The sequence below is a fragment of the Caloenas nicobarica genome, chromosome 3 (genome assembly GCF_036013445.1).
Source record: "Caloenas nicobarica isolate bCalNic1 chromosome 3, bCalNic1.hap1, whole genome shotgun sequence".
NCBI classification, from domain to species: Eukaryota; Metazoa; Chordata; class Aves; order Columbiformes; family Columbidae; genus Caloenas; species Caloenas nicobarica.
Window position 1 is genome coordinate 87,180,596 of NC_088247.1, and position 20,103 is coordinate 87,200,698.

The 20,103-nt window shown below is 35.7% G+C and overlaps 1 protein-coding gene across 1 annotated transcript in view; it reads left to right on the forward strand.

The window, feature by feature from the left end:
* The window catches only part of TTC27 (tetratricopeptide repeat domain 27), a 125,177-nt gene that overhangs the window by 94,181 nt on the left and 10,893 nt on the right, over window positions 1-20,103 (forward strand). The window contains exons 13-16 of the mRNA XM_065631646.1: window positions 3,737-3,964; window positions 10,529-10,627; window positions 12,355-12,407; window positions 16,594-16,759. Coding sequence (XP_065487718.1) covers window positions 3,737-3,964; window positions 10,529-10,627; window positions 12,355-12,407; window positions 16,594-16,759 — 546 coding nt within the window. The remainder of the gene's footprint in view (window positions 1-3,736; window positions 3,965-10,528; window positions 10,628-12,354; window positions 12,408-16,593; window positions 16,760-20,103) is intronic.

Below are 20,103 nucleotides of genomic sequence, written 5' to 3' on the forward strand. Positions count from 1 at the left end.
TGAGATCTACCTTTTAGCATCTGAATTTAAATGCAGTGATGCTTCAGTCTTTTTTCTTTCTCTAAAGGGGAAAATAAAACTTACCTTTTGGTGCCTAATGTAATTACTGCAATAGTAAAGCACATAGTTCTTTCTGCTATAGAAAAAAAAAAATCTTAATCTACTATTAATATGTGTTCTTTTAATCTGGTATTCTCTCTTGCAACACTGTTTTCAGCCCTATCCCTGTTTCATTATCTCCTCAGAGTAAACAGCATGGTACAGTCTGGTTTTAGACTAACATACTCAGCAATCCACACTCCACAGAGTTATTTCTTGTCATGACATGACACAGATATCTCTAAACCATATAAGTGAGGAAACACAAGTATGGCAAGATCCCAGAACCTCAACTTTAAAATCAGGATGCAAAGTCAAGTGGTACTTTACTGATTAGTGCATGAAATTGTTCAAGAACTTGATTGATTTCCACTACCTATCATAACAGACACAGAAGGCAGGTAAGCACTCCTATGTGTTGCTACAAAATTGAGAAAGAGGAGTAAGTGGCTTGCCCAGGGTCATGCATGAAATTACAAGGAAGATAAAATGAAAACTGAAGAGTGAGATCTCCTTTCCTCTCACTGCCTTTTTCAATGCTCATCTGTTCTGCATCTCCATGCCACTTCTCTGGTAGCCTGGCAAATAACGGGCAAGCAGAACAGATGAAAGCATTTTAGGAAATGTTTTGAACTAACAAAGGAATGAATTTCCACATAATAGAACTTGTACATCGATGCAGAGTGGGGCTAATGGGATATTTTAGGAAACAAAATAAAAGCATGGTAATATGTGGTTGGGATGGCAAGGGGAAGTTCAGGATTGGGAAGCCAAATGTGGGATGACTCTTGAACTCAGTTTCCAGGAGTCTGTAGTGAGTTATAAAGAGACACCACCTTTTATTTAAGACAGAACCCTCTTTACTGATTGCGTATTTTTGTGAAGCATTGTCTGTTTATTTCCCATACCAACTGTAGTAGCCTAGAAAGCAAGATAACAGCCTGAATCTTTCTCATGTTTAAATCAACCGACTTTTGAACCGAGTATTAATTTCCATCCATTCTGGTCCAGACCATTTTGTGAAAAGCAGCGTTGTTATAATTTAATCTGTTTCATTCAGCAAGGCTTGCACAGCTTCATTTTTTTTCTTTTTTAGGTAGTTTTTAGTTCATAAATTAGTCTTATCTAAGGCTATTTAATTCAGATATATATTTTTAGTTATAAAGCATACAAATCAATCATTAATATCTGTTCAATAGTTCAGAATAGATCTCTAGTGGTTATATTTCTTTTATGTACATTGCACGAGCTGTGTGGAAAATGTTTTTTGGTAACATTTGTTGTTAAGAGAAGATTTGCTTTTTGCAAAAGCAGAGTTCTTATCAAGGATTAAATGTGTATTTTTGAAAATAGTTTACTAAACAGGAGAGAGGAATTTTTTTCTTCACAAAAACCTAGGCAAAATGAGAAATCCCATTTTAAAAAATATCTGGTAATGTGGAAGACAAATAACAAATATTTCGAGAATACTTTGTTTGTACTTATGATCTCCTTTGTATTAGCCTTTAAAGATTTAAGTAATAAAAAGGTTTGTAACATCCCAGACAGGTGATCAGATAGCTGACCAGATGAATAAAAAGTCAGACTTCTGTTTATTTAATTCTCTGTTTTATCTGTGTGCTGAAATATTTATGTTGGCAATGAATTCTTCTAAGCTTAGACCAGAACATGATGCTTTTATGCCCTTAAATGTGAAATGCAATTAGTGAAGAGTTGGCTGTCTAGTCTAGTACCTGGTCAGTACTGGGCACTGCCACAGAACAACAGTCTGAGCTTGGCAGTGCCCTGCAGAGCAAGGGCTAAAGCAGCAGCACGCCCTGTACTTTTCACCTCATAGCTGCTGTTCACACAGCGATGCTTCAGTCTTTTTTCTTTCTCTAAAGGGGAAAATAAAACTTACCTTTTGGTGCCTAATGTATTTACTGCAATAGTAAAGCACATAGTTCTTTCTGCTCTAGAAAAAAAAAATCTTTAAAAATCTACTATTAATATGCGTTCTTTTAATCTTGTCATAGGAACTAATGGAGGCAGAGGAGGGGAAGTAATCTGCCCTTTAACCAAACCATTTGCAAGTGCCATCTTCTTGTTAGGTGAGGTTTTCTAGTGTTTTGACTAGGCTGATTCTAAATTTAAAGTAATCGGGGTTTTTTTGCTTTCTTTAGAGAACTGTTCCATAGGCACTTAAAACCACTTGCCATTAAGTTGTTTTCATCTAGCCACTAATTTTCTTCTTAATGCGATTCAATTTTTGCTAGTTTAAGATCCCTTTAGACATCTAAACAATACATCCCTTCTTCACATTTGTGCTTTTCAAATAATTGTAGACTTTTGCAGCTACTTCATTTAAGAAAAATTATAGTAAGAATGAAGCATTAGAATTACTGTATATTAAATATTTCAAAACAAAGTAAAACAAATTCATTTTTTTAAAGATGATTTTCAGGCAGGATCAATGAATTTTACTGACTGGAGGAAGAGGAGGAATAGACTTTGATTCTCTAGAAATAACCTGAAGGGCAAATAAAACAATTCTTACAGGAACAAGAAAAGCAGTGATAATTTAAATGCAGAGATGGACTCAGCTCTCCTTTTAGATAAGCTAGCTGTGATAGGACAATGAATAGTGTTACAGTGTCAGACTTCAGTTCTGTGGCAAAGCTGCTCCGAATCTTGGTTTGAGTGCTTCGAATAGATCTTTTCTAATAGGAAAAATTACACTGAGCTGAATTATGTATGTTACAATTTTGCAGCAGGGGACTGAGGTAAGAGTTCGGTCTGAACAACAGTTCATCTGTCCAGTGTATTTATCTTTTCAAAAAGCCACAGAGAGCAGACTATCTCTTGTTTAAAAGAGAAACAATAATTTTATTGTTAGAACGAGATAGTGACCCTGAGATAAAGAGCTTTTGAAAGTTGGTTACAGCCCATAATAAATGTCTGGGAGACCCAGCTTGTGTCTTCTTTTCTGTAATGCTGTATATGTTCTGAATATATTTTATCTCAAACATTTAGATACAACTTCTGCATCTTATGTAAAAGAGCAGTGTTTCCAAAACCAACAGTATCAAAGTGGATATGTCTTCAGACATAATAGAATGGAAATAACTATTTACAGAAAAGAGCAATTAGAGAAAAAAGAATGACAGTCATTGCAAGAGCAGTTACTAGAATTTATAAAAAACACAGATGATAATACTACTAGGACTGCACATACCTTAATGGTGCTAATAGTGCATTGCTGTGAGGTAGATGTAGGTTTGATGTCCAGGACTGAAATTAGCTCTTGGAACAGAATACACACCTAAGGTATAAAATGAGAAGCAACCTGCTTCTTGTTTTTTCTCGTGTGGTGGTTTTGTTTTTTTTTTTTTTACACATTTCCCTTGGTGTATTAAACCAAAAGCCACCATATTATGTTGACGTTGAATTGTGTCTTTTTAAAAACAGTTTGGAAACAGATTCTCTCTAGACCTTGTCTTTGATACTGTGTTGGATCAAGACACTGTTTCCTTACTACCTCTACTTCTTAGTCTTCAACTGATGATTGCAAGGTGCTAAAGTCGTATTTGTTCAGGTAGGTGATTAAATGAAAATAAATTGTCCCATGATGTATTAATTTATGTTTGTTCTTTAACAGGCAGAAGAAATACTCAGGAGGGAGCTGGAGAAAAAGGAAACACCAGGATTGTATTGTTTGCTTGGTGATGTTCTTAAGGACCACCAGTACTATGACAAGGCCTGGGAGCTCTCCAGGCACCGCAGTGCCCGTGCCCAGCGCTCCAAAGGCCTCCTCCATCTCCGCAACCGGGAATTCAAGGAGTGTGTGCAGTGCTTTGAACGTTCCGTGCAGATCAACCCAATGCAGGTTGGGAAATGATACACATGTGGCTTTGTTTCAGTTGGTGTGTTGAGTTTTGAAAGATGACACATGTTTTTTAGAGGCAGATCTGTGCACAGTTGTCGAAGTAACAGCTTATTACTATTCTTTGCAAATTTTTTACCATGTACTTGGAAGCCTAGCTAAAAACGGTAGTATAATGAAATGAAGACATCCTTTTGCATTCAGATCCTTGCATGCAGCTAACTCTTTACTTGTACAGCTCTTTTATTTCAATGAGATCAAGCCGTTGAAAAATAATTATAATCAAATAAATCATGAACAAGTGTCAAGCAAAAGACTCATAAGAAGGATGCTGTATAGATTTTAGTGAAATTATCCTTTTGTCTTGTCTGTTGGCTTTGAGATACAAGCTGTATTTCACAGAAATCTTTTTTGAGTGTTCTGGTCTGCCCTATCTGGAGTCACTGGGAAGCATTGTGTTATACTTGTGATGACAGTAGCTTTTTTTATAGTAATGCATCAAAATTGAAACCACAGTCAAAAGGGTTCTCTTGATAAAGTTGGGTATTTTGACAGAGCCTTTGCAAGCTGTTCTGCAGACAATTTTTTTAATCTTGTTTCAGTTTCTCAGCCACTATATCCCATCCCAGTAAGTTCAACACTGTGAAAGGTCTTGAGAATTTAAAACAGCTTTGTGGTTGTTTATGTATAGAAATCGTGATCTTCATAGCCATTTCCAGGTCCATGCTAAAGTACGATATTCCTTCTTGCTCTCCAAAGAATACTGGTGAAGCTGCTGGTTTGAATTCCACATAGCTAGATGGACTTCTGCTGTAGAAAAATTTTAAAGGCCCCCAGCCTTTCAAATCTTATATCCTGAAATGTCTTTGTATTTCAATGATGTATTTTATTCCAGCGAATCAGAGTCCTGTTCATACTCAAGTGAACTCCAGATAGCTTATAAACACCTTTAGAATGGAAAGCAAAATGAACAAAAACACTTCCCTTGCATTTCAGTTCTCTTACTGACTCAGGAAAAGCCAAGAAAATATATATATTACCTAGATAGGAACCTTATTGAAATCAAGAGGACTCCTGGATAATAAATGGCTGCAGAAAATGGCCTACAGGGCTCAAAACTGATAAATATTCTGCTGAGATGCTTTATTTTGCATCCTATACAAAGGAAGCTCAAAATTAAAGGCAATCCAAGAAAAATAGGCCAGTCTGTATAGGAAAGCGAACATTTCCTCCTCTTATTGCTCAGGAAGCTCCATTTAAGATAAAGATGAATTGTTTCAAACAAATAGATTGAGCAAATGGATAGCATGGGTTGACATATCATTGTCTTCTAAAGTCTATCTGTATTCTGCTACTACAGAAATGAATTGTTTCCTATTCCAGGATGTCTTGTGGAGAAAGAGCAGAAAGGAAGGGAGAATATTCATTAATGAATGGTTCCCAGAATTGTGACTAATTTATCAGGTAAATTAGGACTCCCTATTACAAAGAGATTCTTATTTTTTTGTTGTTATCAGAAACTTTTTTGGAGGAAGGGATTTTTAGACTGCAGCAAGTGACTCCCCAAAATATCTGGTGGATAAAACCATTCTCTGTCAACCCTCCATTAATCTTGTGTACTCTTCGGCCTAATGGTCAGATTTGGTTGAGGTCTCTGAGGGTACGTTTTTGCAGTATGAGTATTAGACTTTGGAGAATCCACAAAGGAATGAAAGTCTTAACAGTTCAAATATATCTGAAACTTGTCTTCATTAGCGCTGCTGCTGACAGAATTGCTTGTTCCAGGACATGTCTAGTGGGAGACAGATGTATTTCTCTTGCATTTCCACTGCGAGCTTCTTGCAGGGCTGGACTGAGACAATTAAGAGCTCAAAGAGCTCATGTAGTCACTTCTTCAGCAGTCAAAGTCTGCATAACAAAACTTATGGCTTGCTAAATTACAGATTTGTTAGTCCTTGCACTGAACAGTGTGTGATTTTTCTATATCCAGTCACTTCACATTTGAATTTTCCAGAAGTAGTGTGTTCATAGCACCTTTTTTGAGCCCACACCGTTCTCCAACACTTCACAGTCTGAAAGGAAAGAATAATGCTCTTTTGTGCTAAACTATTTGGTTCATAACTTATCAGGATATAATTTTCTCAGGCGTGAAGCAAGACAAGTGATCTCTCTCCAGTTTGGTAAAACAGTCACACTTTAGAAGTCAGCTTGCTATCAACTCCATCTGGGATTTAAAGTTTTGGATGAGGCAATGCGAGGCTTATTCTCAACAATTCTCCTTTTCATCCATCTTGTAGTAGTAAAAGTAACTTAAACAAGAATTCAGTTAGAGTCTCTCATTGGAAAATATGATAAAAGCCTCTATACTGTAGTATGTTCTTTCAGTGTGGTGTGCTCAAAAGAAACTGAATTAGAAGGGAGATAAATTATGTCAAAAATGAGGATTTCACTCAGCTAGAGCTCTTAAAATTTTATTGCAATTACTAACTCCAGAGACTAGTTTTGCTCTGCATGATATAGATTGTTTCTAAACTAACACTGTAGTACTCCTAAGGGTATTGTACTGAAGAGTTTAGTGGATTCTGAAAAAAAAAAATCTGTATATATTTGCCATATACAAATACTAGAAATTGATTTACAATGCAAAAAAGTTCTTCAGGTAGATGATTTGGGTTTTTTTTCTTCTTAAATATTCAGCTATACTGTAATTAGGTTATTTTGGAACTATATTCCCACTAATATGAGAAAATTATTTAAACTTTCTTAAAGCATTTTGTAGTCATTTAGACTTGCTAAAGACTTGCCTGGAAATTCCTGATGGCAAGTTTTAAAAAAAGAGTCCAAGCCTAAATTATCTTCCTTTGCTGGTCAGTGTCTTCAGTTTTGCAAATGATAGAAATTTACAGCTCGTTTTCTTGTGTTTTTCTAATCAGTAGCAACATTTGAACCTCTAGCCAACACACTTTTTTTTTTAAAAAAAAAAGATCTTTAACCTAGTTCCACAAGCCTTGACAAAAGTCTTTTTTAAACTTTGGACAAAGTTTTTGTTATGTTACCTTTCAGTCATTTTCCTCAGCGCAATTGTTACATCAGCCAGTAGGATCAGCAGATTTTGTGCCCTCCCCAATAAAAAGGGAATTCTTAGCATTCTTTCCACACAAAATAGCTTAAACTGTATCCTAAATATATTATTGAAGAGTCATTGTCCTTCTTATATTGTGGAAGAAATTCATGGTCCCTTTCCAGATATCTAAGGGATGATAAAATACCAGTTAATCGCTGTAGTAGATCAAAGGCAATGAACCTTGGAGGTTTTGTTTGTTTTTTACACAGCTACTGCATTTTTCCCTATAACCTGTCAAACTTGTTCTTTTGTAGATTTTTCATTTGTCTAGCACACAAGCTTTTATAGTACGTCCTCTTATTCTTAATAAACTCCTTTGTTTTTAACTGTTCTAATTGTCTAGTCTTTTTAGAACCTTTTCGAAAGACAATATGCGGTTCTTCCAGGCCTTGAAATATCTCATCTTTAAATGTTTCAAGTCTTCTGTAGATCTTTTAGCTTTCAGCTTCCCATTTAGTTTTTAATGTAGCTTTTCCATTTTAAGCACCTCTTAAATTTAACATCCTCTATATTAAATGAGTTGCTGTCCTTCTTGAAGGACTAGTGAATCTAGGTATATTACAAATGATCTTTTGTACTGTAGTATATTGAACCTGATCATTCATACTGATCGAGGCAAGTACTGTCTTTTGACTAGCTTCTTCATTTCTAAAAAAATTAGCCTCAGAATTGAATTCGTTATGGTATTTACTAAACTATGCTGAATTATTGAAATCTCTCTGTATTTTCTGGGATTTCTACTTTTACAGCCTTCTGATATCCCTTAGTATGCTACCTTCATCATTTTGGTCAAGTACTCAGAGATACAGTCTTTATACTGCTCTTTTACTGAGGCCTGACATTTTAATCCATATCAGTTCTTGTTCTTTTACACAGTTCTTTTCTATATAACTGATTATGACGTTTTCTTTAACATATAGCAACATTCTTCCATCTCCGTGACCTATTCCATTTTCTGTATACTTTTTGTCTCTGTGTCATAGCATCTCAACTCCTTGACTTAATTTCCATCCCAAAGACTTTTCATCTCACTTTTCATGTCTGCTAAAGGATCCTTTTTGGACGCCTTTCCCAACCTTCTCCATCATGTCCAGTTCTTGTATTTTTCCATTCAGTTGAAACCTTCTTATAATTTGCTAGACAAAATATCTTGTTTCAGATTACTAAGAAAAGAAAATTATTACCATTCTGTGCAATGACTGTATGATTTTTACTAGGTACCTGCTCGTATAGCTTTTCTCCACAGAAGTAGAGAATCGTTTTACCTTCCCCTTGAGAAAGGAGTTGACAAGGCTAAGCATTGGTAAGGCAGTTCCTGAGGGATTGTAGTGTCTCACCATCAGCCTCAAAAATTAAAATGGTGGAAGTTTTAGTCAATCAGATTCTGAAAGCACAAGCTCAGAAGTGAGACTGTGTCGCTGTTACTTGTTAAAATTATAAAAAATGCAATGATTCTTTTTCTCTCACCTTTCACGGAAGCACTATTTAACTTCTCTCCTGAGCTACAGAGCTAAAGCTAGCCTTCAATGGCATCCTTGATTGTTCCCAGTCTCTACCCCTGCTTTTCATGTCCAGAAAGTTACTGATCTAGAAAGAAGGGAAAGGGGAATTAACAAGGAAGCAGCCATGTGGGAGTGCTGGACTTCTGGAAACTTGATGGATAAAAGAGGCTTAAAAAAATGAAATTGACTAAATGTTTATTTCCTATCTATTTTACCCTCTGAGATTTGGGAACCCTTGGGTTTTTTTCCTTGTGCGCAGTTTCTTTTTTGAACTATGAGTTTAAAGATCAGGAAAGGTGATAGGCTGACAGTGCTGCAAAGTATATTTTCATGTTTGCCCAGGCCAGATGTAACTGGCAGTTCTGTCCTCACCTATTAATACATCCATATGCCCTGAAGATCAGCCATCCCACATACACCCCCAGTGCAAAAGGGTTTCTTTATTGCCAAGCTTGTTCAGTTCTTTTCTTGATATCCTGAAGACTATACATTGGGTGCCAGGTCTGACAGGAATGAAGCTCATGCATTTGTATGCTGGGCAGATTAACTACAAACTCTATAGCAGGTAAATCTTGTTACTGATTTTAAGTTGGGTCTCGGAGACAAAAAAGTGATCTGGAGAGAACTGCAAAAGTATCTGCTACAGAGTTTGCAATTAATCAGTAGAGACAGAACCTCCTCGCATATGAACCAACAGCTTTATCCTCAACCCTGTAAAATCCTGGATTTGCAAATGTTTCTTAAGTTAACATTTTTGTATTTAAATAGCCATTATGGTTTCCTGCAAAGAACCTGAGTTATAAGAACTGCTTGCTTCAAAACTAGTGCCCAAAAACACAAGAGGATATAAAGATTAATCAGACATCTTGAACAGTAACACGTTGTTGTACAATGTAAATTAGAGTTAATGTAACTTGTTTTTCCATCTTGGTCTTCCCAACCTTTTTCCTTCTCTCAAAAAATTTCCCAGGAAAATCTATGTTTTCTCCTTTGCATTTAGAATGGAGAAATTGTTGAGCTCATTGCAGTAGGTGGTACTACCAGGAACGATTTTGCATCACATTATGAAGTGCTCTGTTTGATTTTGACTGCATACATTTAAACAGTATAATGCTGTCAGAAAATGTTCTGTGAATGTACTTGGGATTTCATACTTTTTCTGAAATATAGAGCTTTTCTAAAAGGCAGTACTGCTTAGGTTGCAACTCTTTGAGAATTAAATGTGTGGCAAATCAGGAACTTGCTATTGAAGAGCTATGAGAATACATACTTGATTTGCTGTAATTTATGCCTATATCTGATATATTTGAATCTGTATGGATGAGAGGTATTTGGTTTTTACAACTAAGGACTTACAACTCAAGATTATCAAACTGGTAAAGTTCTGTTCTCTACACAAGGCATTATTTAAGTACATTTCTATCTCTAAACATTGCATTATAAACTATAGAAGACTGGTATTTTGACAAGTAGAAAGAGCTAGGATTTTCCAAGTGTTCACGTTCAGTCATTAAAAATGTTTCTTGTAAAATGTTATTTTCTTGAAATACATATCCTAGCATTTACCATTTGGCCTAATTGTAATACTATAAAGTGAATGTGGATTTTTCACAAGTTAAAGCAAAATATGCAAACCTATAAATAGCTATCACTTTCTTCTCCAAATGAAGATGTGCCATTAAATAGCATTTCACGTATGGTGAAGTAGTCTTTATGTAGTCAACACCTTTGGTTATCCATATTCATTAAAACGTTGAACTTAAAGTTTTCCTATGTTTGGCATGCAGTATATTATTTATACCAATGCAATAGTATTATAATAGCTGAAAATCTGGTAAAATCAACAAGACTATTATGTGTTTGAGCATCCAGGCAAAATTGTTTCTTTTGTGCAGAAATGTGCATGCGTATATGTCTAATCATCCATTTTTTTCTCTCCAGTTAGGTGTATGGTTTTCCTTGGGCTGTGCATACATTGCTTTAGAAGGCTACGAAGGTGCTGCCAAAGCATTTCAGCGCTGTGTGACATTGGAACCAGATGTATGTACTTTTCAACAAGAGATTCAGATGGCTTATCTAAGAGTAACAGCGATGTTTTCATTATAAACAAGCAAAGTAATAATGAAAAACTTGTTTAAACCTTAGCCCCTTGAATAAATTAAACTTGTGCATGAAGGATATATTTTTGTCATGAGACATCATAAAAATACTTGCCCAATCCTTAACTTTGTCCAAGTATGCGTATGTGAATGTTAAAATATGAGCAGAAATTTATGTTTGCATACGTTGGTAAAACAGAGAAAAGGGAATGAGTAGGCTGTGAGGAGTACTAAAGAGAGAAAACCAAAAAATTAAATTAAAATACTTAGTCCTCTCAGTAATCACATTTTCTTGAAAAGGAAGTCAAATAAGTGGTGGTATGGCAGGTAAATATGTAACTATATCGTTCATGAGCAGAGGCAAACAGAGCTTGTTAGCCAGTTTTTCAGGATGCCCGGAGCAAGCACATGTGCAATATTGCTATTTGAGTGTGACGGTGCATTGAGATAGCAGAAGCGTCAGCTGGATTTACCTCTCAGGAATGCACTGGCAGTACTTTTGTCACAAGGCCAGACTGCCAGCATGTTGCTCACTTAGAGTTAATGCCACCTACTTGATAGAAACTATTATTCATTCTTTTGGGGAAAAGAGTGAGAGGTCAATGAAAGGTGACAGTATTAGTTTTTCTTTATTAGTAAGATTAAATAACTTGAGGGAAAAATGTACATACAGACAACCCTGTGTTTAACTGGAATTTTTACTTTTTGTATTCATATTATTTGTTTCAGTACAGTAGACTTACTTCCAAGCAGAGGCACTGAAATTTTCACTTATCTGTCTGGGGCCTGTATTTGATTGTATTCATAAGAACAAGCCAACTGACTTCTCAGTGGGTTAAGTGGTTTTTCTCTTGTAAGTAAAGGATGCTGGGCTTGCTCTTAATTAAGGAGGTGAAACCTATTTTTCTACAACGAACTGCAGCAATGTAATGACTGTTTTCATGAATTAAGCCTCAAAATGGTTTCTTAACATGATTTAAACACTCCTTAAGCCTGAGGATAGCCCTCATTACCAGGGTACCTTTCATTTCATTGTTCTTCAAATTTTTACTGACTGTTACTTTGCTGAATTCAGTGTTGCAGCTTCAAATTTACAGGAGCATAAGGTGATGGGCAGGATCATCTCTGTTCGTGGCTCTGCTGGTTTTACCAGAGGAACGATTGTCTGAGCACTTCGTTATCCTTTTCAGCTAAAACAGTTGATAAACATTGTTGGAACTGACCCTCTTAGTTTTGCCTGAGGTGGATTAGGGGACATTCAGATAGTTTTTTCCACTACTATAGCAGTGCAGGTAAGTAACTTCCAGCTAGTGAAAAGTGATGAGGTGCTGGGAGCACTGACCTCACCAGCCATACCAGCCAGATCCAGAAGAGGATGCCTGTTTACAGTTTAAACTGAAGCCAAGAGCTGACTTAGTGTATTCCAACCAGAAGGCAGTTAATTGATATTTATATACCTGATTGTTGCTGTAGTCAGTAATATTTATGTATTTCTATATTAACGTGATTTCTAAATGAATGTGATCTTTTGACTGCCTTGTAGCAAATATGTGTTTCTATGTGTGATTAGCAAAATTGAGATTTGACAGTAGTTTCATTTATGTATTTTTACCAAGTAAGCATAATATAAATGAAATTTTTTTAATGCTTTTCCTTTTATCATTACAGAATGCTGAGGCCTGGAACAATTTATCAACTGCTTATATCAGATTAAAGCAGAAGTAAGTACTTCAATAAGATTAGAAAACACTGGTTCGAAAAGAAATAATTGGGATTTCCTTTTTTTGACATTGAGCTTTTTTTTCTTATAATGTGGTTACCATATATTTTGTATTTCTTATTCCTTCAGTTCTCTCTCCCAGGTTGGATCATTGAGAACTTAGTTCATTTTGCAGGAAATAGTGTTTCATAAGCTTTATAAAAGTAGCAACCCCTCACTCTACATTTTTTCTTGTTAAAAGTATTTATGATGTAGTAAGTACAACCAGTACAAAACACTCATGTTCAAGTTGGAAACTAATTTGACTGTGAAGTTAAAAAGATGCATCCATTTCAAGCAAACTATATATTCAGACCAACGTCAATTCATACTACATTGCTTTCAGTAGCTTTAAGGGAAAAAACAGGCAGTTTATTTTTTATATTGCAAAAGCAGATGGAGATCCATGCAAACACTAGCTACTTGTTCTTTTCCATCCAAATTAACCATTAGTACAAGAACCTTTGACCTAAATGGACTGTTTCTTATTTTGTATTTCAACTCAATGCAATAAAAGTTAGATATAGACACAGAATACCTGAAAGAACTTAATATTTAAGAAGAATTTTCACATTATAACTTTTCCTCTGAGAAGGAAACAAAAGAATTTGATAATTTTTTAAAAACCTTACTCAAAATCTGTAATCAATTTATATGGTTATGTAGTCAGGAGGTAAACTAAAAAAAAAAGATAAAAACAATAGTAAATTTACATTAAAAGGTAAACTGATAAACATACTAAGGAAATGTGGGAAGTAATATCATAAATGAATTCAAGAGATGGTTTGATATGCTAATGGGAGCAGGATAAAGGAGAAAAGAAGGTTAGAATTAACTACTCAAGACTAAACAGTAATAGAAATCAGGAGCCTGTTTTACCTTTTCAGTAGTTCCTTTCACCTTCAGCAGTGCCTTGAGGATGCCCAATTTTTTGTCTTAGGCTGCGTGTGCATAAAGTTCAAAAGGGTATGTCAGATGCTCAGTGTATTGGCATATGCTTGTTTCATGAAAATGTCTTTAACCAAAATATTTTTTCTGCCTGTTCATCTACTACAAGGCTGAGAAACCACTGAGTGATTAGTTTCACTTTATTGGTTTAATTTTAATATTTTTAATCTACACTTGTGATTTAACATGCTAAATGCATACAGAACTTGTGACCTATTTGATATAGTGTCAAAAGCGGTAAAGGGGTGCGTGTTTCCGAGCTTTTTTCCCACAGGAATCACGCAGGAGAGGAATATGTGTACAGGAATTCTTAAGTCAGTATCATATGCTGATAGCTGAGTCTGGCCTGTATTTGCTGTGGAATAGCAACTGCTTTGATTATTTGTGTAGTCATTTACAGATCAAGACTGTGTGTGAGTTATTTTATCCCAATCTCAAAACAGAGGATCCATAGTAGTGCAGTTCAATATAATTTATTTGGGGGGAGGAAGGCAGTTGTGATGGTAGTGTAAATTCTTATTTTTCAAGCCTTCTAGCTGGCAAAAACAAAAAAAAAGAAAAGTAAGGAGATACATATATATATATATATATATATATATATATATATATATATATATATATATATATATATAAAAGTTACTTGTTTTCTTTTGCTCCCTCGTTAAAATCAAGCTTTACTCCAACCAGGCTCTTAAATCAGTCCCACCCAAGGATTGTGGTGCATTTGCATAAGGCTTAGAGTCTCAGACAACAGACACATAAAATGTGTAAGTCTTTTTGAAAAGTGTATGCAAACAACTTATTGACAGCCAAATGAAGGGGTTTTTTTTGTTTTTTGGGCTTGTTGACTTTTTTTAAGAGTCCACAAGTTTTGTGTATTCTTAATTTCCTCCAGAAAAATTAATTGTGATGAAAACAGACTCTCCTCTTCAGTTTACCAGAAAAACTTCTTTGGGTGCCAGGAGGCCTTTGAGATCTAGATCTCGTATTTCTCAGAGCAGACTGGGACTGGCCCTCTCCCCTTTCAGTGAAAGATTCCTTGTTTCCAAGACAGGATGATGCACGCGTGCTGACTGCTGTTTCCTGATTATATATGAATTGGTTTAACTTGTCCTGGTTAAGGATAACTCCATCATTATATGAATGATTAAATACATAGCGGGATTGTTTTGAGAACCTAGAGGACTTTATTAGTGTAGCAAGAGTGATGATTTGAGGAGTATGATTTCCATCCCATCCCTCTGGTATCTTGGCTACATTTCACAGTTCCATTTGATTGGCATCTGCCCTCCTGATAAGTTACTAACTTTTTTGAGAAGATGAGGGAGATCATACAGGCTCATCCTGCAGATGTTGAGGAGCAGTTTCAGAAACAGTTTCTCAAGGTGACTGGGGTACATCAGTCTGCCAGAGCATCTTCCAGCCTGTGAAAGAGCTGTGGCAGATCTCAGCTTCAATTGTAGCAAAATCCACAGAGGAAGGAGTAGGTGTCTATGCTTTTTTAATATAATCTATCAAAATCAGGGTCTGAAATCCCTTATTTAAGACTGTTAACGGTGGAGAGACCCACCTATTAGCACATTTACTTGACAGCATCACATCTATCAGAAGAGAGAGAAAAGGGGGGTGAACATCAGAAGATCCTGCTTGCGGGCTGTTCTGCCACAGCTCTGCCAAATGACCTGTTTTCCTTCAATAATTTCGCTCTGTCAGTCAGCTCTCTTGCATATATAGGTATGGTAACTCTTTTAATACTATGGCGGTTATTTACAGTTTTGCCTGACCCAGCAATTCCAAACTTTTAATGGCCTGATCCACTAGTCAGACATTCCCTTTTCCTGGCTGGGATATTTATGCTCTCCTGGACCCTCTTATTGAAACTCAACCAACAATTTATTTGAGCTGTCTTTCTGTAAAGACAGCACTTTTAGGAACTTACTCAAGCAATAGAGCAAGTGAACTGCAAATTTTGATAACAAGCCATCTTTATGTTATCTTTATTAAGAAGAGATTTAGGAATATTTTTACCAGCCTGGGAAAACTCTGTTTCAAGTTTTCATTTAAAAGAATTTATTCCTCTCTGTTTTTTCTACATATCATGACTGTCCAGCTCAGAGTAAGCTTCAATCTCTTCAAGTCCAAAGAACCATATCATTCTGATTCTCTGGGAAAGTTTTGTTCAGTTTCATATTTATTGAAACTTTAGGCAGCTTTAAACAGTAGGCACCCAGACCTTAGCAACATATGCTTCAGATTGCATTAAGACTCCAGAAGCATTGAGTTCATGTTCTGCAGGAGGTTATATCTCTGTAAACGGTAGGTCAGCTGCTTTCAGCCCAAATTCTTGATTTGGCCAAACTGTCTTATGTTCCTTACCAGAGAATGCCATTACTTATCTCCTTCAATAAGGGAATGGTAAAGAGTTGCCTGCAGTGGATCCATATGAAAAAATAAATATGCCTCCTAACTTGATAGTGACTTTATAGGAATTTTTCTGTCCACCTTTATTCCACAAGACTTTCTTCTGCCACTGTGAGATGGTTCACTAGGCAACACCTTTGGTGAAGGACACTAATAGTGTTCGGGGCCACTGACACACAGCAGTGTGGCGTCAGGGAACAGAGAGTGTAAGTAAAGCTTCCAGCTGACATAAGAAAAAAATCGTTGAAAATGCTGGGCTTCTGTGCAAGGAGTATGCATGTTCACCATGTGCAAATGTTAAAAATAAATCACAAAAAGCTGTTACTGTTGTGATAAAATCAGTCAATATCATTCTGTATCTGCCAGGAACTCAGTGGTTTTAAAATTTTTAATGGGTGTTACAACTGCAGCATGAGTGGGATTGTTTTCTTATGGTCCCAGTTAAAAATTCAGAAAAGAAAATATTGACATAGATGGCACAATTATAATTATTTTTTGTCTAAATGTAATTATGAGAGCTAACACAGAAATTGCCTAGTTCAGGCTCTACAGAGTGTACTGTGGAGTGAACTGATGGAAAATAATTGGCAAGAGAGACTGAGGAATTATCAGTATTGTAAATTATGAACAATAACTTTTACATGGCACTGTTTTCCAAACCTGTTTTTTTTAAAAAAAAAAAAGCAGCTTTTTAGTTGATACAATGCCAACTGATTTTAATACAGAAATCTTCCGTATTAAATCTTTAATATAGACTCTTCTTTTTTATTACTGATTAGAATCAAAGCATTCCGAACGCTCCAAGAAGCTCTCAAGTGCAACTACGAGCACTGGCAAATCTGGGAGAACTATCTTCTCACCAGTACAGATGTTGGAGAGTTTTCAGAAGCGATTAAAGCTTATCACCGGCTTATGGATTTAAGAGACAAGTACAAGGATACACAGGTGGGAAAATTTTCATGTTAAGTCATCTTTAATTTTAGGACGATTTTAAGCCATCATTAATTTTTCTTGTGTGAAGCGGAGAGATATCTGCTGATAGTGGTATCTGTAATGACAGTACACGTACCAATGAAGTTATGTAGGGATGCCATTTAATTTTTTGAGATCCAGACTCAGCAAGACTAGGTATTTAAAATAAAAATGGACAGAAAGGGAAACCTTTGCATCCAGATTGCCTTAGATTTTGTGGAAGGACAAATATGAGCCTTGCAGTTTTAAGATCTATTCCTAAATAAAACACAATTGTTCCTGCATATCTTAGTATCAGAAATACTATAAATTATTTAGTTTAAAGAAAGTTAAGCTTTACCCACGTGTTTGAAAAAATCTACAAATGAGCCTTTGAAAGTGAATTATGTTTCATAGATTGAATGCATGACAATATAAAGGAGCTATTTTACTCATCTTTCACTGTAGTTCAGTTCAGTTTGCTTCTGTGTTTGTAAATGTACGCTCTGGATAAGCACAGGAGAACCAACTTTAACAACTTCAATTGGAATGTTACCTTGCCTAAAACTGGGTCCTATCCAAGCAGGGTTCTATATATTCAGTGAAAATAGCAAGGTGACTGGGAAAGGCAGGCCAAAGAATCCCTAAGCAGAGTAGAGAAACACCTCCCAAAGGCTTTGCTTTTCATGGATCTGGTTGAACAGCTTATGAGCTCTTAGGGAGCTTGTGTGTAGTACCAGCATGAGAGTACCCAGCTGCTGGTGGTCATTGATCCCAGGAGTATGTCTCTCTTTTTATCCAATAAAATGATGAAAAGTAGCTCTCCTAAATCTTGGGAGTTTGAGTCCAGCGATGAGGAGGGAGAACAGATAGAATGAACTATGGTTGTGGAAACATCTCATTTGTTCAAGGGAGGATGGGGATGTTAAAAACTTTTTTTCAGATCACTTTTTAATAACAAATTCTACGTAAGTACAATGCTTACTACTATAATATAAAGCTAGCCATGCACAGGGTAACATTCTGTATAAGAAAATGGTTTGGATTTGATATGGCTGAACATTAAAAGGTCTCAAACTCTCTTTGCACTAAAAAGTGTCTATGGAAAATAGCCTTATATTTGGTAAAGCTTAGTGTGTCTGGCAGCTACAGTATTGTGGTACTGGTGGGGCCTGTGTGTTTATTCATGGAATGTCTTGCAGATGGTTGGCCTTTTTTAAGAAATTTTTTTTCATTTCAATTGATAACTTAAATAACGTTTTTAGAGGTGGTCTACTGTATTATTTTAATCAGATTGGCAACTGACAAGGAATATAACTTTCTACATGTATTTGTCCATTTTAGATATTTTGAGATGATACAGACAGTGTGTTTTGTCAAACTTTATGTAGGATATTTTATTAAAATGTTTGGGGATGTTGCTTGCAATAAATTTCTGGGTTCGTTGTATAACTTTTTTCTCTCTTGTTCTCATACAACTTTTAATAATTTATTATCATTTTTACAGAAGATTTTATATATATTTGTGTGTGTGTGTGTGTATATATATGCTACATTTCCTAAATTTTTTTTGCCTCCTAATTTTAACTTTGGCTTCTGATATGTACAGTGCTTTATGGATTTAATCATAACTTCTAATTCAGTTTCCTCAATTAGAAGGATTTTGCTAGTTGGCTGAGAAAAACCTCAGAGCCTGATTAAAGGATTTCAGAAAGGCTTTAATCAATAAACTTACAAGGAAGAGAAGAGTAGTCCCACAGCAAAATAAAAAAAAAAGCATGTAAAACTAAAAGCTTCCGCTGAGATTGTTTACAAAACTCACTATTAATTTCTGAGCCTGTCCTATTTGCCAATGGGCCTGTATTAAATAGAGATGCTCTATAACCCTCTTGTGCAATTGTATTTTAACAAAGTAAAATCGTGAACATGAGTAAGTGGAAGCATACACCTCTGTTCCCGTGCAATACAATATGATCTTCTCTCAGGTCATATTTAGTGTTTGTGGCTGACGTAGATTTAATTGATAGACTGCTAAGCTAGATGACACAGTCATGAGAAATAAGGTAGGAATTTAAAAATAAAGAAAAATAAATATGCACAGGACAGCAAGAAACAAGTTGAGTCATTGATTCCAGTTCTTTGTGAAAGAAGGAAGAGAAGAGAGGGGAAAAATCACTTTTAGCATCATCGTTGTTGCAGAATACCCCTTTTGAGACTGAATGCATCAGTTAGGAGTGTGCAATTGAATATATAATTTGAAATGTCCTAGGTTTGTGTAGTTACATCAGATTGTTTTATTTCAGCATAGTATGCAGTTATTTGTAAATCACTATTTTCTTCTAATAACAGTGATGCATTCCAATCTTCATGTGTGATTTTTGTTTGCTTTTTGTTAGGCCATTGCTGTCTTTTTGTGTCAAACTTCTGAATACAGAATGCAGCTTTGGGAAATTTGGCATCTAAGCTATTCTAATTATTTAACGATGTCATCCTTGTGGCACAGGTTCTGAGATCAGGATGTTGTGAGGCTTGAAGATATATATGTACAGATTATGCAGACAGAATTGAAAAAGGAAAAGCTGAAGGGTTCTTTATAAAGGAGCAGCAATGCAATTAAAGATTACAGCAAATGACGTAGTTTCAAAAGTCTCAGCTTCCTAGGATTCCCCTTATAAAGTCATAAGCATGCTTTCCTACTTTCCTTACTGGTTCTTAGAATTCTACAAATTTCCATATTCCTTTTAATGTTCATGCACCTCCTGAGAAATGCACCTTGAAAACCTTTAATGTAGACGTTATGTAATAAAAGATAAAGCTCACTGGATTCTCTGTAGTTTTAGCTAGTAGATCAGTCACTAGAAAGGACCCAAGGAGAAAAGCCTTACCTGTTGTAGTCATCAGTTTAGCCTCTGATTATTCATCTGAGGTGGTGAATACACCTGAAAGCTTTCTGCAACTGCTTATCACATTATTTTGTACCGTGTGCGTATTTGAGGAGGTAAGCAATCTTTTTTGCTTGGTAATTTGCTGTTCTGTGGATAACAAAGTTATATTGCAGATGGAAAAGCTGTTTTGCTACATTGTTTTCAGAAACCAGATCTTCATCCTGTGCTGTCAAACAATATGAATTCAGAAAGATGGACAAATGGTTACTTTCTGCAATTTTGTGTTCTGAGAATCTAGCAAAAATTTCTGTTACCCTTTCCATCAAATATCACTCTCATTTCGGTGGTTCATGTTGCCAAACTATTTCTAATAAAAGGTTGTAAGAGCATATTCCAAGGGGATTTTGAAGAGCAAGGATAGCAGTTAATACTTTTTGGAGCCCGCTCACTAAT